Source organism: Vulpes vulpes, chromosome 12, assembly GCF_048418805.1.
Source record: "Vulpes vulpes isolate BD-2025 chromosome 12, VulVul3, whole genome shotgun sequence".
Classification (NCBI taxonomy): Eukaryota; Metazoa; Chordata; class Mammalia; order Carnivora; family Canidae; genus Vulpes; species Vulpes vulpes.
The window spans coordinates 40836928-40857385 of NC_132791.1; the positions used below are offsets into that span (position 1 = coordinate 40836928).

The 20458-nt window shown below is 35.5% G+C and overlaps 1 protein-coding gene across 42 annotated transcripts in view; it reads left to right on the plus strand.

The window, feature by feature from the left end:
- The window catches only part of MPDZ (multiple PDZ domain crumbs cell polarity complex component), a 160870-nt gene that overhangs the window by 105607 nt on the left and 34805 nt on the right, over nucleotides 1–20458 (plus strand). For 24 of the 42 annotated variants that reach the window (XM_072728309.1, XM_072728282.1, XM_072728286.1 and 21 more), the window contains 4 exons: nucleotides 668–772; nucleotides 4464–4556; nucleotides 12912–13089; nucleotides 15900–16010. In XM_072728309.1, coding sequence (XP_072584410.1) covers nucleotides 668–772; nucleotides 4464–4556; nucleotides 12912–13089; nucleotides 15900–16010 — 487 coding nt within the window. The remainder of the gene's footprint in view (nucleotides 1–667; nucleotides 773–4463; nucleotides 4557–12911; nucleotides 13090–15899; nucleotides 16011–20458) is intronic. The other 18 variants (XM_072728279.1, XM_072728284.1, XM_072728296.1 and 15 more) reach the window with 1 other exon arrangement.

A 20458-nucleotide genomic window follows, 5' to 3' on the forward strand; every position in this document is an offset into this window, starting at 1 on the left:
TAGTGTTTTGGTATTGTATGTCTAATTTGTTCCTGCTAAGGAACCCAAAAGTCTTTGGATGAAATTAATGTTATTACCGATGGTTATTTTTCTAAGGATGAATATTTTTTTATTAAGATTTTATTTATTTATTTATTTATTTGAGAAAGGGAGAAGAGAGCATGAGCAGGGTTTGGGGCAGAGGGAGAGAGAGAAGGAGAAGCAGGCCCCCTGCTGAGCAGGGAGCCCTCACGAGGGGGTCTCCATCCCAGGACCCTGAGACCATGACCGGAGCCCAGGTAGATGCTTTACTGCCTGAGCCACTCAAGTGCCCCAGGATTAATAGATCTTTCTAAAAATTGCTATTAGTCTTCTCATTTGGAAATTGAAATAAGGCTGCTTTTTTCCTCCATGTGATTATTGATAAACACATAATTTATCAGCATTTTAAAGTTTAATTGTTTAAAATTTAAAGTAAGAAATTTAAACTTCAGTCTGTTATTTTTGCCTGTGGGATGCTTTAACCTTTCCAACCTTTCTCTGCTGAATAAGCTGGTTAAATGAGCTTTGTAAAAAGCAGGGATGAAGAGACAAGATAGTTTTATTTGTGAGCTATGGAATCTTTTCCTGTGAGGCAAGACTTTGCTTTCCTTTTTTTTTTTTTCTCACGGATTGTATTCTGTTCCAGAATTACTTATGTGCCTGCAGAACATTTGGAAGAGTTCAAAATCAGTTTGGGGCAACAGCCGGGAGGAGTAATGGCATTGGATGTTTTGTCTTCATATACTGGCAGGTAAGTGAAGCAGTAAACCTGCTGCAGTGAGCGAATGATGCAGCAAGCTGTAAAGAAGAGTTTTGATCCAGAGTCAAGAAGGACTAGAAATGAAAGAGAATGATTTCCTTTTCTCTCTTTCAAGATTAAAAAAGAAAATATTCACTGCAACTTCTCCACTACTTAAGAAATTATCATATAGGGATGTCTTGTTGGCTCCGTGGTTGAGCATCTGCCTTTGGCTCAGGTCATGACCCTGGAGTTCTGGGATTGAGTCCTGCAGCAGGCTCCCCACAGAGAGCCTGCTTCTCCCTCTGCCTAAGTCTCTGCCTCTCTCTCTGTGTCTCTCATGAATAAATTTTAAAAAACCTTAAAGAAATTATCATATAGTGTGGAAGATACATGAAAATTCAAGTCAAGAAATTAAAATCATTTTAAGTTGTACCACTCTGTTTAGTATTTTGAACATACTGAGTTTTGAAAATTCAGATTTCAATATTATTTCATTAATTTACTGAGGCCTACAGTTTGTATGATACTGTATCATGTTTTTCCTCTCATAAATGTTTTCAAACATTCAGAAATTTTATTTTTTTATTAACATACATGTGGATTCAGATACATTTTTAATGGTTATTTCTTTTTTGGAGAGCTGAGCATCTGTGTATACATGCGTGGTAGGAAACAGTGCATGGCTTTTTAAAGGCTTTTCATGCAGAATTTATTAAGAATAGTTAATGCAGGTAAAGGTTTTTTTTACCCCCTTAAGAAAGGCAGGAACTAAATTTTGATGCTACTGCTAACGGAGTTCAGCACAAGGAGAGAAATACTGTCAAATTGCTTTTCCATGAAGAATGAAGCATTTTATGCTTTCAGCCCTGGGCCTGTTTTTTCAGTTCCATTAGCAACTGAGTACCAGATTTCTCCTTAAGCATGCTAGAGAAAAGATGGCTCTGCAAACATCCTGGGGTGTTCTCAGAAGAATTCCACCATTCCATAGAGGGTGTCAGAACATTCCAGAGCACCCTGATGTCCATGACTCCACAGGTATCTTGATATGGCATCACTGTTTCCTCTGTAAAGTGCTGATGACTACAGTAATATGGAAAGTGCTAGGGGAAGGGAAAGATACGTTATGTATTTAAGGGAAAGGATGTTACAGGCCTTGGGTCCTCATGAATTATACAGGAGAAGGAGTATTCATTTCACCAAGTACAGAGTTTAGCCATGCTCCTCTCTGAGCATGGAATTTCTGTCTCAGGCTTAATGGTATGAAATGATTGTAGCTTCCTGTCAAATTGATAAAAGCAGTAATTTCAGTATCCCCCTAAAATATTTCAAATAGCATAGACTATGCCAAGGTAACATTGTATTCCTATTAAGTTCTAAAGCTCTCAAAAGTAATTAGAGAAACAGCTACTTCAGCACTACCTCCCTCCTAGCATAGAAAGGAGAATGGCCTGGACTGGACAGTGCTGTGATCACCTGCTTCACTGCAGAGAAAGTATATTTGCTTTTAGTATAACGGTCCTCAAAACAAAGCAATCTGCATTTTATAGAAGAGGGATCTACACCAGAGAGGTTAAGTAAATTGTCCAGGTTCCATGGCTAATAATTGGCAGAGCTAATATGAGAATATAAGCAGTCAGGTTCCATGTTCTTACCCTTTGGATTCAAAGAAAGAAATGCACAAGCCCAGTATAGAAATATGGGGCAGCATAGTATGGAAACTGAGGCCTCCATTCATATTTTACCTCTGTCACCTCGCTGTGTTACTTTGTGCCAATGTCTGGTATATTAATGCAGATGTGTAGAGTGAGTTATTAAAGCTGATAGAAATGTCATTGGTAGTCAACAGTCAAATGGGTGCAAAGAATTCTCACTCGTTCTTAGGCAGTTAGAGTTCAGGAGAAGAGAACTGATCGATTTTGCTCTTTGGAGCACACAACACTTGAGTCCTGTAAACCACATTCTAAGTTGGATAAGGGATGATCAACACATTTACAGGAGCTTATCTGGGTTGATGAGAGGATTCATGGGTTCTAGAATCATTTGAAGAAAATGGGGTTTTTGTATCAGAAGATTCAGGATATGAGTCTTCTCATAGTTACAAAGACAGAAACTTGTGATCCAGTATATCTGAGAGTCTCTCTGAGTAGCTCCCTCAGCTTGGACTTGGTAGATGAGAACCGCCCTTTCTCTATGACTATCACTGTATATTCTAGGACCTCACTCTAAGTCCTCATTGCTGTCTGTATTCCAGACCTTCTTTTGTCCAGCTGTGTTTCCCGAAGGTTGTCCTAGTGTTCACCTCTCTGCCCTCATCTTCTGGAGGACAGCTTCCCTCAATTTATCTCGTCCTCACTCTGCTTCTTAACATCCTTTTTAATCCCCTTTTTTGGAAAAAAATAAAATAAAACCCCTTTTTTTGGATCTATTCCCAGAAATCTCGTCCCACAGTCATGCTTCAACTCTTGGGTTCCAGCCTCATTCAGAACCTTGTTCCTCACTTTGTACTGGAGAGGAATTTAAACATACAATAGTGGGTGGTATAGCTCAGCAGATAGATTTCCTCTGAATGGTTGAAAAGCAAAAGTCTAATATTTAGGTCAAAGGAAGAAGGACACATTCAAAGAGAGCCTGGACAGTTTGTTGCTTTCCAAAGATGTTGTGAAACATATTCAAACACAGATGAATTGTTGGATTTTGTGACTTCTCATCCCATCTTCACTCTAAAGGTTGACAGAGTTCAGTATTCCTGTCACTGGAGAATGGACCTAACTTGAGCGTATACTTTCTTTAGATTATTCAATTCCTATAAAAATCAATTGCAAACATTTATTAAATCATAATTTTATAGCCTTCTTTACTTTCAAAAGACATCTTTAGAAAACCAAGTTTAACTAACAGCACAAGGACACACCAGGATTGACTTAAGCATCCTCTGCTGCCCTTACAGTGTCACTCATTGATGCAGAGTATACCTTCAGAAAAACAAGACATTTAGCAATATGGTTATTTATAGTTTATTTTACAATTAGTTAACAGACTGGACACATTTTGTTACATGCCTGGCATTTGGCAATATCTGAATTCCTACAGAAATTGGAAAGTGACCTTGAATACAGGGACATTGTTAACTGTTTCCTGAAAGAAGTATTCTGTGTGTCCCGTCTGGATGGACTGAAGCTGGAATTTCAGCATTTTCTGTCTTTCCTGAAGGGAAGACGTTGGCCCATCCTTAGGAAGCAGAGATGCTAAATTTCTGCCTCACTTGATGAGAAGTTCTTTCAAGGCAGGGATCAATCAGGGCTGTACAAACTTATAACCCACATGGTTCTTCTATCTTTTAATATGTTGTGTTTAAGAAATACTTGTTGAAGATTTTTCCTTAAAATGCGGATATTTTATCCCCTTCTTGTTCCTTTTCCTTATTCTTCCATGTTTCCTTGGGAAGGAAACAGACTACTGAACAACCTTACTATTCAGCTGTATCTCCAGACTAAATTATGTTAGACTGATTCTGATGTAAGGTTTTTATTTTCATTTGATCAGGTTTTCTTTCCCCCCTTAATGTGAAATTGGCTAAGTATGGTGAAAATATAAAGTAGTTCTGCATTTTTAACAAATCAGTAATAAAATATATTATATAAGAAAAACTTGCATGGTTTTACTAGGACTTTGGAGTATTCACTGTGTAAATTTTTGACAGAGACATTCCAGAACTACCAGAGCGAGAAGAAGGAGAGGGAGAAGAAAGTGAGCTTCAAAATGCAGCATACAGTAATTGGAACCAGCCCAGGCGGTAAGTACTATTTCTGTCTTCTGCCTAGTAAGTGTTTAAAGATAGGGAGGTGTGGTTTCATGTGCTGGATTATGACTTGCTACTGTGACATAGGGCAAAGCTAAGTTTTAATATCCCTACCTTCCATTTCTTCAGGTGTGTGGTGGAGAAGACAATGTGTTATTATACAAGGTCTAAACTAACATGTATATATGAATATGGCACAAAGAAGGGACTAAATAAAATTAACTAGAGAAAATTATGCATAAGTACTTGGAATGGATAATATTTTCTATAGAGTTCAATCTTAGGTATACCACCAAATGTTAATTTAAATTTTCTCTAGCATTTGTAGCATATATATTCAAAATGTGTGTGTGTGTGTGTGTGTGTGTGTGTGTGTGTGTGTGTGTGTGTTTAAGCAGCTTGTTATCACAGCCTGCAGTTATTTTAACCCATACTCTGTCTGGAACCAATTTCATTTATAGTATAAAAGATAGCTTTCCTAAATAGGTTCAGATATATCACTATGCATCAACTAAGGCATATTTTTGTGTTCATGCTGAGTAAAATCAAATTCAGTTTAATAGGAATTTATTGAGCCCTGATTATGGATGCAGATGGTTGTGTGAATAACAGAGAAGTATAAGACCTAAATCCTGCCCTCAAGGAAGTATAATATACTTGGACAGGCAAAATATAGAGAGACACAAAATAATCCCTGGGTGGCGCAGCGGTCTGGCGCCTGCCTTTGGCCCAGGGCGCGATCCTGGAGACCCGGGATCGAATCCCACATCGGGCTCCCGGTGCATGGAGCCTGCTTCTCCCTCCGCCTGTGTCTCTGCCTCTCTGTCTCTCTCTCTGTGACTATCATAAATAAATAAATAAAAAAAAAATTCTTTAAAAAAAAAAAAATATATAAGGTATTTTGCATTAAGTGTAGAATCTTAGTCATCAATGGATATCCCCTCTAAACAGATCTACAGATAACCATCATAATGGTTTCTTGCTCTTAGGAAACACTTAATATGTATTCTACAATGAATACATAAAATACTCAAGAGAGAAAAATTTCTACTCTGCACAGATGTAATAGAGTTTGATTTTCCTTGCTTACATTTAAACATTTTTAGGGTGAGCCCTATTCAAAGTATAGAAAACATTTTATGTTGCTTTCACAAAAGACAGTAAGCATTTATAGCCATTTAAAATGACTTTTTGGATCCCTGGGTGGCTCAGTGATATAGCGCCTACCTTCGGCCCAGGACGTGATCCTGGAGACGGGATTGAGTCCCACATCAGGCTCGCTGCATGGAGCCTGCTTTTCCCTCTGCCTGTCTCTGCCTCTCTCTCTCTCTCTCTCTCTCTCTCTCTCTCTCTGTCTCTCATGAATAAATAAATAAAATCTTTAAAAAAAAATAAAATGACTTTTTGATTGGAATTCTTTAAAAAGCTATTTAGCCTTCTTAAAGAAATCAAGGTGTTTCTACATCATCACTTGCACTGAGAATGAATATAAATTCTGAACCTGTGGCAGAAAATAGATTATGTTGTTTCTTATTTATATGAAGATAAAGAAAAAAGTAAGTTAGATGAAATTATTTTGTAGATGATGATCATAGTGATAAACTTTAATTTAGTTTAATTTAGTTGGAGGACAGTAATCACAGGCAAAGAAAAAGGTTTGTCAGTTTTAATAATGCTGTTGGAGAAAAAGTAGATTTTAGAAGACAATATGCAAAATGTTTGGAGTCCATAAGAGCCATATTAGAATTCTAACTTTGACGCTTTTTAAAATAAATTTCTTCGTCTTTGCTAGGTCTGTTACTTCATCTGTAAAATGAGATTAATAATAGAATCTTAAATTTGGAAAACTCAATGTGATAATGCATGTAAAACTTTTAGCATGGTTCTTAATGCAGAGTGAGCTCTCAAGTCAGTGGTTGGCCTGGTCGATAATCACCACATCACTAATAACTAAGCAAATATTTTGAAAATGTTGGACACAGGAATTACTTTGAAATTTTATTGTTAGGAAAAAGCTGGGTGTAGCTTCTGAACTGGAAGATTTTTATACTTTTAGCCTCAATTTTAGTTTTCACATCAGCCTGAGATATCTTTAAAGGTAGTAACTACCTTATAGAGAGAATATGTCTGGAACTTCCAGAAATCTTAAAGAAGATACCCGGCACTCACTAACAAAGGTACTTCTTTGGGAAAAGTTCACAGAAATGTATGAAGACTTACCAAAATAAACAGACTGTTAGTAAATGAGCAAGTGTTATGAATGTGCTTGACAACATGGGAAACATGATGGGACACTCATTTATATTGTTAAAAGAAGTTTACTTTGTGTGCAAATAGAGAATATTTTTTAGCAAAGCATAGATTTTAAGATCATAAATAAGCTGTTATTCTTATTTTGCCTGTGATTTTCATTTACAGAATTGGTAGCAATACTGTATATATCATTTTCTAGCCTGTTACTTTTCTCTCTGTCAGGTGTTTTGAACATCTATCATGTTGATACTTCATTCAGTGTAATTGTTGCAGTGATTTTCAATATATGAATATACACCATTTATTCCCAGGCCAATATTTGAGTACTTAACATTTATTCACTGCTGTAATGATTTTATGCAGTAAATATATTTTTTCCTTATGTATGTGTATGAGAATTTATCTGGGCATGTACCCATAAGAGGAATTGTTGGCTCACGGATTTAAATGTATTATTTACTTTATCAGAAGTTGTCAACTTGATTTTAAAGGTAGCTGTTCCAATTTCTACTTAAATTCTCAAAATATGGAAGTTCCCTTTTTCCCCACATCCTTGTTACCACATCATATGATCATTGAAACAAGTTTTTGTCAATCTGATAGTTAGAAAATGGTATCTGGTCTTAATAAACAATGTATACGCAAAGCAGGATTAAGGTGGTGGCGTGCACAGTTTCTCACCTCTCATGTGGATTGAATTTTATATCGTGCTTACATTGCTTCAGTAATAATAATCCTAGTCATCATAATAAGAGTAATAAGAGATTGTTTGCTCACTATATGCCAAAGCTTCATTTTGCACTTTGCATACATTCATTAATTTAATCTTCACAGTGAACTCCAATAGAGAGAGACTTACCAGCTCCATTTCATAGCTGAGGAACAGAAGAGAGAGACTAAATTAAGTTGTAGAGGGTCACACAATTATTAAGTAGCAAAAATCAGGACATGAACCCAAGGACACCGTTCAGAGCTCAAGCAGCCTGGCCTCAGAGCTCTTTTACTTTGCTTTTATAAATTTCATTCCTTATAAGCCTGTGTATAGGGTTCAAGAAAGGTTGCCGTTTTGCCATACAACTAGCTTTGGACATGTTCTATAGAATTTTTCTTTTATAGGTCTCCTTTTTCTGCCCATGGAATGTTTACCATGTTTTGTTCAGTGAGTGAGTCTGGTTCCTCAGCACTGTGGTCACTTTAGCAGCTCTGTTTTTGTGTTTAAGGAGTCACAGCCTTTCTTCTAGAGAGTACACTGTATTTGAAAGCACTTTGCTCTCGGCCAGACCCTATGTAGGTGTACAGAGCTATTATCCAAAGGTGGTTTAAACTCTGTGCCTCTTCCCTTTGTAAAATGGGGCTAATAAGAGTATCCATCTCCTAGGAATGGTGTGAGAATTAAATGAAAGATTGTGGAACTCACCTAGAGAATAATGCTGAGCACATGATAAGCTCTAAAGGAGTATTTGCTGCTATTATTTATTAGTTAAGAAATTATAAGAACCACTTTCCAATTCACCCTAATTGCAAAGAATCCTAGGAGACATTATCTTTCATTCTTTTATTTTTTCCCCTTTTTAAGAGGGTTAAGTAGTCCCATGTATGTATTCTGAATTCTTAAATGTTTACTACAAATGGCTCAATTTACTGACTTCTTTGCTTTGCCATGTTATCTTAGGAACTGCTTTAAGAAACAAGGAAGGATTTTGGTTCTTGTCTTTCACAGAATTCACAGAGTGGAGAAAATGTTGAATATGATTTTAACTAGTTTAGACTATTCACGCAAACATTATTAAGATTCAGGAACATGATGATATCCTTTCAAACCAAACAGATAAGAGTGGATTACAGATTTTTAATAAGGGAAAATATGCTGAACTCAGGTGCCTCCATCTGACCAGGATTTTCATCTCCCTCCACCCGTGGTACTCTTTTATCCCCGGCCTTTTCTTCCTGGAACATCCCTCACCGCACAGTAATCCTTACTTCAATCTCTTACTCCCTCTCTTCTGGGAGCTCCTCAGATGGAGGCATGTTTGGACTATACTTTCTTCTCCTGTTTAATGTCCAACATTGTCTCCCTTCCTGCAGCACAGAGCAGATTATAGTCTCATTTCCTCAGATCTCTTTGCTAAGTGTCTCTACTCTTTTACTCTCAGCCAGACGCCTCACTGCAAATGACCTTAGTCATATAACCTAGTCTTTTCATAAGACGTGAACTTAATGCATTCCTAGCTCTTCAGAGCTATATGCAGTTATTAAATATGAGTGTCTGTGTGTATTACTTGGGTAGAGGAAGTGCATTCAAGGCAGAGGCAGTAGCTAGCACCAAGGCCCCAAACCAGGAGAACATGCCTGATGAACTTAAGGAATAACAAGAAGATGCTAAAAAAAAAAAAAAAAAAAAGAAAAAAGAAAAAAGGAGAAGATGCTGTGGTAGTTGGAGTGGAAAGAAGAAGGCAGAGAATTATGGGAGATGAGTTTAGGGAGATGGTGGTAGGATCAGATCATGCAGAATATCGTCAGCCACGGCTTCCCATGCCCTGACCATTAATTCCCAGGTCTGCCTTGGCAAAGAAGACTTCTGTAGAGATCAGTTTCTGACATAGGTGCAGGAATGTTTTTTCCTTGATTTGATTTCCAAGCTTAGACATTACCATATGTTCAAGAGTAGTTGAATTTTTTGATTATTTAATGTCTGCCATAATAGAGCTCCTGGAAAATGGTGCTTTTATATTGGTCCACGTCCTAGTCTGGAGTGTGAGTCCAGTATTTACTCATAACCAATCGCTTCAGGAATACATTAGTGTTGATCAGACCCTAGAAAACACATAATTGGGAAACTATTTAAAATAGTTTTGTTTTACTACTGATTAAAACTTAATAAATTGACAAAATTGGCAAAAATTAACTTCTATCACATTTTATTACAGTGAGTTTTTAAAAATTTAGGCATAATTTTTGACCATGTGAACCATTTTCAAGTATGCAAATCAGTGGCATTAAGCACATTCACATTGCTGTGTAACCATCACTACCATCCATCCTCCAGAACACATACATCATCTTACAAAACTAAAAATCTGTACCCATTAAATATTTAATAATAACCCCCCATCCTTGCTCCCCCATTTGATGACAACCATCATTCTACTTTCTTTTTTCCCATTTTATTGAGAAATAATTGAACATACATCACTGTAAAAGTTTAAAGCATATAACATGTTGCTTTGATTTTACATATATTATAGAAAGATTATCACAGTAGGTTTCAGGTCTTATATTTAAGTCCTTAATCCAAGTTAATTTCTGTGAGTAGTGTAAAATATGGGTCACCTTCATTGCCTTCCATGTAAATATTGAGTTACCTGAAAACTGTTTATTGAAGAGACTATCTTTTCTCCATTGAGTATTCTTGTCTTCTTTGTCAAATATTATTTTACTTATATTCTTGGGTTTATTTCTGAGCTCTTGATTCTGTCCATTGGTCTATGTGTCTGTTTTATGCCAGTACTATACTGTCTTGATGACTGTAACTTTGTAGAATAGCTTGAAATCAGGAAGACTGATGTCTCCTGCTTTGTTCTTCTTTTTTTTTCCCTTGGGATTTCTTTCACTATTAAGAATCTTTTGTGTTTCTGTATAAATTTTAGCAATACTTTTTCTATTTCTTTAAAAATACCTTTGGGGGCAGCCCGGTTTAGCGTTTGCCTTCGGTGCAGGGCGTGATCCTGGAGTCCCTGGATCGAGTCCCACATCGGGCTCCCTGCATGGATCCTGCTTCTTCCTCTGCCTGTGTCTCTGCCTTGCTCTCTCTCTGTGTCTCTCATGAATAAATAAATAAAATCTTAAAAATAAAATAAAATAAAATAAAAATACCTTTGGAATCTTGATTGGAATTGCATTGTATCTGTAGGTGGCTTTTGATAGTATTCACGTTTTAGCAATATTCTTCCAATCCATGAACACAGGATATTTTCCATTTATTTCTGTCTTCTCTGATTTATTTTATCAGTGTGTTGTTTTCATAGGAGAGATATTTCACTTCCTTAAGTGTATTACTATTTTATTTTTGATGCTACTGTAAATGAGATCAGTTTTTTTTCCAGAAACTTTATCGTTCATGTAGAGAAATGCTACTTATTTTTAAATGTCAATTTTGTATCCCATAACTTTATTGAGTTCATTGATTATATCTTACAGTCTTTTAGCTGAGTTTTTAGGATTTTTTTACATATGAAATTATGTTATCTACAAATAGAGACAATTTTACTTCTTCCTTTCCAGTTCTGATTCTTTTTATATTTATTTTTCTTGCCTGATTGCTCTGGCTAAGCTTTCCAATACTATGTTGAATAGGTGTGGTAAAAGTGGGCACCTTTGTCTTCTTCCTAATCTTCCTAATCTTAGAGGAAAAGCTTTCATCCTTTCACACTATTGAGTATGATGTTAGCTGTAGTCTTGCTATATATGGTCTTTATAATGTTGAGATTGTTCCTTCTATGCCTAATTTGTTAAGAGTTTTTATCATGAACTTATGTCAGATTTTGTCAAATGCTTTTTTTCTTTATTGAAATGCTGATATGATTCTTTTATTTTGTTCTAGTAATGTGATTTATCACATTGCTTGATTTGCCTAAGTTGTACCATTCCTGCATCCCAGGGATAAATCCTGCTTAATCATGGTGAGTGGTCCTTTTAATGAGCTGTAGAAATCAATTTGATAGTATTCAATTGAGAATTTTTGCATACAGATTCACTCAACGGTATTACGATATTGTCTACTGTAGTTTTCTTTTCTAATAGTGACCTTTTCTGGTTTTGGTATGAGGATAATCTTCTACAGTGAGTTTGGGTGTTCCTTCATCTTCGATTTTTGGAAGCATTTTAGAAAGATTGGTGTTTATTCTTTGAGTGATTAGTAAAATTTACGAGTGAAGCCATCTGGTTCTGAACTTTTCTTTGATTTCTTTGTTGGTTACTGATTCCAACTCCTTACTAGTAATTGATCAGTTAAGATTTTCTATTTCTTCCTCTTCAGTGTCTGTAAGTTGTATGTTTCTAAGAATTACTCCATTTCTTCTAGGTTGTCCTGTTTGTTGGTGTATAGTTGTTCATAATAGCCTCTTATCCTTTGAACTTCTGTGATATCAATTGTGATACCTTATTTTTCATTCATAATTTTTTCGATTTGGCCCCTTTTTATTTGGTTAGTGTAGCTAAGGGTCTATCAGTTTTGCTTATCTTTTCAAAGAATAAACTCCTGATTTGGTTAATCTTTTCTTTTACTTGTCTGTTCTCCATTTATTTCTGCTGTCATCTCTACTCTCACTTTCCTTCTGCTGAATTTGGAGTCATTTCTTTTTTTTTTCTTTTAGTTCCTTAAGGGATAGAATTAGGTTGCTTCTTTGGAATCTTTCTAGTCTCTAAATGTTGTGATATATGCTATGAATTTCCCTCTCAGAATTGCTTTTGTTTCATCCCATAAGTTCTACTATGTTGTGTTTCCATTTTCATTTGTCTCAAGAAACTTTTTACCATTCTCCTTTCTGTCTCTATAGATTTGACTATTCTAGGTATTTAAGTTCAGTTGTATTGTTTTTGTCCTTTATTTCATGTAACTGGCTTATTTCACTTAATATTTTCAAGGTTCATCTGTGTTGTAACATGTATCAGAATTTCCTCCCTTTCTAAGGCTAAGTCATATTACATATATATGCTATTTTGTTTATCCAGTCATCTTTAGATGGACACTTGGGTTGCTTCCACCTTTTGGAGAAATGTCTATGTAATTCCTCTGCCCATTTTAAAATCAGATTGTTTATTTTTTAGTATTGATTTTTGGTGTTCTCTTTATATTCTGAATATTAATCCCTGTTCCATAAAGTGATTTGCAAATATTTTCTCCCATTCTGTGAGTTGCCTCTTCACTTTATTGATAGCATTTTTTTATTAACAAAAACTTTTAATTTTGTTGAAGTCTAATTGTCTTTTGTTGCCTATGTTTTTGGTGTCCTATCCAAAAATCATTGCAAAACCTGGTGTTATTAAGCTTATCCCATAGAAGCTTTCTTATAAGAGTTATTTTTTTTTTCTTTATAGAGTTGAACTTTGGAGAGAACCAAGCAAATCCTTGGGCATCAGCATTGTTGGTGGAAGAGGCATGGGGAGTCGTCTAAGCAACGGTGAAGTGATGAGGGGCATTTTCATCAAACATGTTCTTGACGATAGTCCAGCTGGCAAAAATGGAACCTTGAAACCTGGAGATAGAATAGTAGAGGTACCCTCTAGTCAGCTTTCTGTGCCAAAGTTCTTCACCTGTTCCATCCTCTTTAATAAGGGAATAATCATCTTTACATTAGTCACTTGACCGAATATGAAAGTAAAATGTGTTTGTTGTTAAAGCATTTCTTTCTCATATGTCCCATTTCATCCATAATTTTTTTCTTCAGTGCATGGTGACATTATATATCTTGATTCAGAGACTAATATTTGGAGGTATAACCAACATTGGCCCTGAGTTAAAATAATGAAGTTCTGTTTGAAAGAACAAAACCAATTTCTTGAAGAAAAAAATGAACTGTTTGAAATTATGTATGCTTACACAAAATATATCATAACTAAGTTCTCTAGCGAGGTTTTATTTCAAGAAATTCTTTGTTGTCATGATCATTGTAGATTAACATTGTCATTTCATTGTAGATTAACTTTATTGGATAAAATTGTTTTCCAAGTTAGTCTTTTTGATAAATCTTTTATGCTAATTTGCCTGATTATCTCTTATGTAAATGCTCCCACCCCCACAGTCCAGGTTCAGTATTTCCTCCTTCTTCTGAGTGCTGTGCCCATTCATTACTGAGGAGAGAGAGAGAGAGTATGTATGTGTGTGTGTTTACACCTTCATGTATGTGTAACTTTGGTATGTGCAAGAGAAGTATTTAGTCAAAATGTTCCTAATCTCTTAACTCAAAACAAAGTATGATATTTTAAATAGACTGTTCTCCCAGGGTCACTACTCATTTACTCAGCAAATATTTCTGGAGCAGCTGTTGCATTCCAGATGCTATGACAGGCTCTGGGCATTTTGCAGTAAACAAGGCACCATGCCTGCCTGTCAAGTGTGACAGACTTAACAAGTAATCAAGTCACTTTAGAACCGTGTGGTAAATTATTTGATTTAGTTTTAGTTAAGAGAGTAGAGGCAGGGTACCTGACCCAGTTTTGCTAAGTTGTCAGGATTTATAAGGAGAGTAAAAGAGACAGCTTTCCAGTAGTAACCAACCACTTTATTACGATAAGGACCATTACATTTAGTTTATACAAGTGATTGTCTCTCATTTTCTAAATCCATATAACTTACCATTAAAATGCATTAATTGTGTAGAAGAAGGTTATAACATCTGAACCACAACTGTAAAATGAACATTTTTAGGATTTATTTATTTAGTCCTTAATGGTTGATTGTCTGTGAGAGCTGAAGAGGGAAGAGGATTGAGACTTGGGAGGACAGAAGGGCCAAGTTTGTTTGGTCTTGTTTTTTCCACCAGCCGTTTATAAGGAAGAATGATGGGCTTGGCTTGTTCTCTCTTCCTGCTTCCTTGTCTCTCATTAGAGGATATCTTGGCCCCTTTTTAAAGAACTCTTTTTTCACTAGGCTACTATCTAAAGTTCCCAATTTCAGATTATCACAGGGCAGTTTATTTTATGGATAATTAACTGTTAAATACCTTTAGCCTAGGGAGAAAAAGTAAGAACTATTTATAATTCTTTCTAGAAAGGATTGATCATAGTTTTTACCAAAATGTTATTTAAATGTATTGAGGGAGTTAAAGCATTCCTTTCAAATTGAAGAAAAAAGTATTTTTGTGTGTGTTGTAAAATATTGTGTGAAGTTTAGCAGTGGTTTATTGAAGGCTATTATGTATGGGAGTAAGTAAGAAAGCCTTAGGCCTCTGTAATCCTGGGTTTTCTGAAACCTATCTTTGCCAAGTTTGTGAAAGTGTATTTATACTAGACAAGTAGAAACCTACAAGGTATTCCATTCTAAGGATACAGTTCTTTGGACTGGAGCAAAGATATTTAATGTCCTATTAAATATTTCCACAAATGGAGTATATAGTAGATGTGAATACTAACTTTTATTCTACAAAAAATTAAAGGCATTTTTAATATGCACTGAAATGCATATTACATTATCTAAGTATCAGCCCGGGGGAGGTTTTCATTTGCATGGGTATAATTCTTTCAAAGGTGATAATGTTCTATGCAGAGATCTGATAATGAGTTTCTTTTCCAGAATTGTGTATATTCCAATCTTGCTATTCTGTTGAGTATACCATATTTTGGTAATTGGAAATGATAAATGATGATAGTATCCTATAGTTTTCTGGCAGGATTAGCATTTGGCCTTCAAACTGTTTTCCTTCCTATTCATATATAGTACATAAGCTAAGCTGATCATCACCCAGGCAATCCAGGGTCAATAAAAAGTTACAAAATAACATTCATTTTCAAGCTATTTATAAAAGAATTACTAACAAGCACAAGTTCTTGGCTTCCAGCTCCTGTCGTGTCTACTACAAAGATTTTCCTGCAAAACTAATCTTGCCATAACCTGATTTTTCTGAACATCAGAATTTTGTTTTTAACTTTAAGCTTCTCTAAACAGAGAGAAACACACAAAACATCGCCCACTCATTTCCCAAACTAGTCTATAATGAATCAGGAGAAAATTTGTACAGTGACTTTCATGATGAAGTCGTTGCTGCAAGGCAGTTCCCCTCTATTATTTCTTTAATGATTTTGATTTATTAAAGGAACAGTTGCTAGTATAAGGAAAGCAGAAGCAGAGCCTTCATTTCAACTGATTATTGTTTCAGTTGACTATGGGAGATGGAAATCAGGGTTCAGAATAAGAGATGGCAAGTTTGCCAGACAGATGAGAAAGGTCTGGAGTCTCACAAGTAGTCTCAATTATTTTTGATCAGATTTTCCGGGAGCCTCACACAGGATCCTCAAAACTCCAGATCCACAAATTGTTCTGTTGTTTTGTAGCTTCTTGAAATGTTAAGCTGAGGCCTTCCATTGCAGGTGGATGGAATGGACCTCAGAGATGCAAGCCATGAGCAAGCTGTGGAAGCCATTCGGAAAGCAGGCAACCCCGTAGTCTTTATGGTACAGAGCATTATAAACAGACCAAGGGTAAGCGAACACAAAGGGCAAGGTAGGCAAATCCAAACAATGTTCAACTTGGAATCTAATGTATTGAGGGCCAAGTTGTCTCTAGGAACAGGTATCCAGTCTTGAAATCTCAGGAGACTTGTTAAAATCTTATATTGTTTTTTTTTTTTTTTTAAATTGAGCTGTCCTGAAAGTCCCTTCTACCTGTTTAATAAACACTTCAAGTCTATTGAAAACACACAGAAGTAGGATTTATTGGTGGCCATAGGTATCTAGATTAGTACTCACTGTATATATATATATGTGTATATATATATATATATATAAGTTGTTAGGAGGAATGTGATATAATCACTTAGCTTACTAGTGTGTGACCTCTGAGTTCCTGAGAAGCCAGAGATTACATTTTCTTTATACGTACATCCTCTAGATAGAATTCCCAGCTTATGCAATTGCATGACCACCTGTGAATATCTTCAATGCATTTGTCCCACTGAACATTGTACGTAGTGGAAATTTAAGCAGTATGTTTAAATATGCATGATTTTATAACTGCTGCTTCCCAGTCATGATCGCCGTCTAGCTCTTCATCACTAGACAGCCCCTGGTGGAGACAGAAACCTACTAGCCCATTTTATCATCAGTCATGACAAGTCAAATGGCTTTAAAAATATTTTTAAAAGTACAGTGAATGCGTTTAAGGAATGTTGATGGAGAAGACACTAAATAAGTCTTTGTATATTTGATATACTCTAATGATTCTGAAGATGAAAATTACTCCAAGATTAAACTTTTTTTTTTTTTTTTTTTACTATTCCTTCTTTATATCTCAGTAAAAAAGATTATTTTCACATGCAACACTTCATAAACATATTTGGGCCACATACCTCTTGAAAACTTCTTCCGAAACATACATGTTTACTGAAAAGTTTGGGTATCATTTCAGGAGCTTCCTAGATTTCCTGAAACTTACAGAGGTTCTACTTCTGGATTTTAGTCAAAACAAAACAAAACAACCGCTGTTATACCTATTGTCTTTGAAGTACCTGCTCATTAGCTTTGAGGGTTGGTTGTCTTTAAAAGGCAAATGTGAACATATGTGAAGGAAGTTAACAGAACCATCTAAAACTTTAATATATACAATTATTTTATAATTTATCATTTCAAAATTAAGAATATAAGACATCTGTGCTCAAATGATAGAGAGTAGCAGGACAGCTCTGTAGATCAGTAAAAGTAACTTGTCATTGTGCTGTGCAAGGAATTCAAAGTGACCAAATTTATCCTGTTGGTCCTTCCTTTTGTTATCAAGACAGGTGTAGCTCTGGTCTGGGTTCACTGTAAGAAATGAATCGAGTAGTTCTTAATGTAAGCAGTTATCTTCACATCTGCCGTTTTTAATCACTCAGTTGTTTATTGTTAGGTAATAATTATCCATTCAGATGAGAAAATCTGCCAAATGGTCGGGCTGCATCATGCTGCATTCTCTTCAAATGATATTCAGTTTGTTTAAATAACTACAAATCCTTCCACATTTGTTTCCATTTATGTGTCAAACAGATACAGCACTATGGTGTTGGTGAATGGCTGTTTCAGTTAAAACTATTTTGTGTGTGTGTGGGTGGGTTTTATTCCTTTTGTTTTATTTTTAATTTCCACCTTTTATATCATGTAGGACAATACTGTAAACTGCTGAATAGGATTCTTCATAGTACTTTTAAAAACTTAAACTACATTTCTTTCAATGCCAGTCACTTTCTAATGAGCTGGGAAGACTTTCTCATAGACTTGGAAAACATTCCTGTCTTACTTTCTGAGGTATAATGATGCTTGAGTTTATAGAAATCATTCTGGGAGAAATCTTGTCTAGAGTGACATGTTTAGTCAAGATACATGTGACAGGATTCGGGGCGTGCTACCTCCAGATAGGACACCCTGGCATATTGAATATTTTAAACTGAAATAATTTAGGAAAAGACAGGTGCTGGAAGGACTCTGAGATCCCCCCCTTCTCCCCTGGAGCAGGTCATAAAAACCCTCATGTGAGAGGTCCCCTCCCCGTACCTGGAGGAAAAGAACATCCTTACCTCCAGAGATGCAGGGGCCCGGGTAAGAATCTGAATGAATGCTAAGTTTGCCCATTTCCCCACTTAGCTCATACTCTTTTGTCCTATTGAGTTTCCCTGTCTTTCTACTCTTCAGCAAACCTAGTGTCAAAATAGTCATATTTAACCATTCTTCAGGTCTTCATTATCTTATGAAGGCTCTGTGTCACATAAAAGTTAACATTAAATCAGTATAGATACTTTTCTCATGTTAATCTGTTTTTTATTACAGAGATCCAGCTGAGAACCTAAGATGAATAGAGGAAAGATATTTTTCCTCCTCTACATATGCATTCAGCTTTGGGAAATCAGAATTACTTTTGCATTTCAAATGAGATATATGTACTCTATTTTCAGTGATTTACTTCCTTATGAAAGAATCATGTCTTGAGTAATCTAAAGGAAAAAAACTCACAAATACATAAGAGTCTCTTAGTGGGAAATGTTTTATTTGTAGGTGCAATAAAACTTCAAAAAAATCTTATATATAGGCTGAAAAGACAGTCCCTTTAGCACATAAACTATTTGAGAATCAGAACTTCCCAGAGCTGAGAATAATAATAGTAAATTCCATACTTACTGATTTATTCTTGACAGTTCCATCAGCTGGACCACATTTCATACCAAAGGGTAGGCCCTATTCATGTGGGCCAGAGAATGTTTTTGTCTTCCTTGTGCTTCTTAGTTAATAATACTTCCATTCCTATCAGCCCTTCGAATTATAAACAGGAATTTCATCGATTTTTTAATAAGAAATGTGGCCTGTTCCTATAAACCTCTTCATAGTAATAGCTACCACTTCATTTGCTGTGCTCATGCTGTACTTTTATACTTTGCTATCAGGGCCAAATTCTAATCCTTTAAGAGTTGGAAATTGAAACAAATAAAAAAAGCAAAATAAAAAAACTAGAGCTCTCTCTAAATATTCCATTTCCAATATTCATTCCATTGGCATTATGGTTTTTATTTTCTTCATCGTTCTATAGAATTACAAAGGAAATGTAAAGCCTAAAAATTCCATGTATGAGGATTGGAAATAATTTCCACCTTCCATAGTATTGAGTTATTTTGCCTAAAATATGTTTTTAATCTCTGCCTAGTCATTTTTTCCACCTTAATAAATGGTCCTGTTCCTTGGCATTTGTGATCTTTTCTTTTGTAAAGTAGGAGTTGACATTTAAACTGAAAAGCAGAGAGAAAGTTGAGATGAGCAGAAATGTCATTGTGCCCATTTCTTTTTCCCATCTTCCCTCTGTAGGAAAAACATTGCAAGAAGAGCAGATTGAAAGGGTAATGTGGCATAAGCTTTAGTGCAGGCATACTGAGGATAGAGTCTTTCCAGAGTGTTCTCCCAGACAGGGTGGTGTCACATGACAACCTCTCCCTACTCTTGATGCTTGCCAGTAGGACTTTTTTATAGACAGAAGTAACACAAACATTTAATTGGAGCCAAAATGAATTTTAAATGTCTGCAATTTCCCCTGAAAGATGTAGTCAATAAAAGAAAAAGATAGCGGGTATGAAAAGAAGGAGAAGGATTTATTGTGCTGAGGAAATTACTTTCCTATTTTTTTTTAAACTATGAAAATGCTAAATTCTATCTGGCAGTCATCCTGCCTTTAATATGTATATTCAACTCCAATAGTCCTAGCACAGGGCATATCTCAAGCAAGCCACAAAATCTATGAGAAACAATCTAAGGCAGGACTTCAGATATATTCAAAGCCTCATAATTCCCCCTAATATGGGAACTTTTATAGGAAAATAAATCAGTGTTTCTACCTCCACAGAAAGTGGACAGAAATAGAGAATACCACTGAACAGTGGTTCATTTCTTTAAAATTGTTGATTTCATTTTTTTAAAAAATGAAAAACTGTTGATCTGAAGCAAACTTAATCTCTAGCCTGAGTATGAAAATTTTCTTTCCTGGGAAACAAGATAAAAGAATCATGAAGGTTACCAGTGATAGACTGGTATGTTTAATTTGCATTCAGGAACAGATAGACCATCTTTTTATTTTTACCAAAAAAGCATAATTTGCTTTTAAATGTAAACAAAAAAACGTTTATGGTTTTAATTTTGAAACTGTTTATTGTTCTGCATGGAACATAGATTAATGTAGAAAGTGGGCAAAACTTATGTGTGTATGTCTGTGATAGTGAAAATAAAAGAAATTTGGTATCAATTTCACAAACTCATTTCCTCCATAGTTTATGGCCAGGTTGAGATTCAGGTGTAGATCCAGGTCACTGGAGGTAAACCTTTAGTTCTAGACTGTTTAATATGATGTTGTTATTAGTTACTAGATCTGACAGGATCTGGTTTCACACTGTTATTTCAATCAGTACTTTGTTCTTAAAACT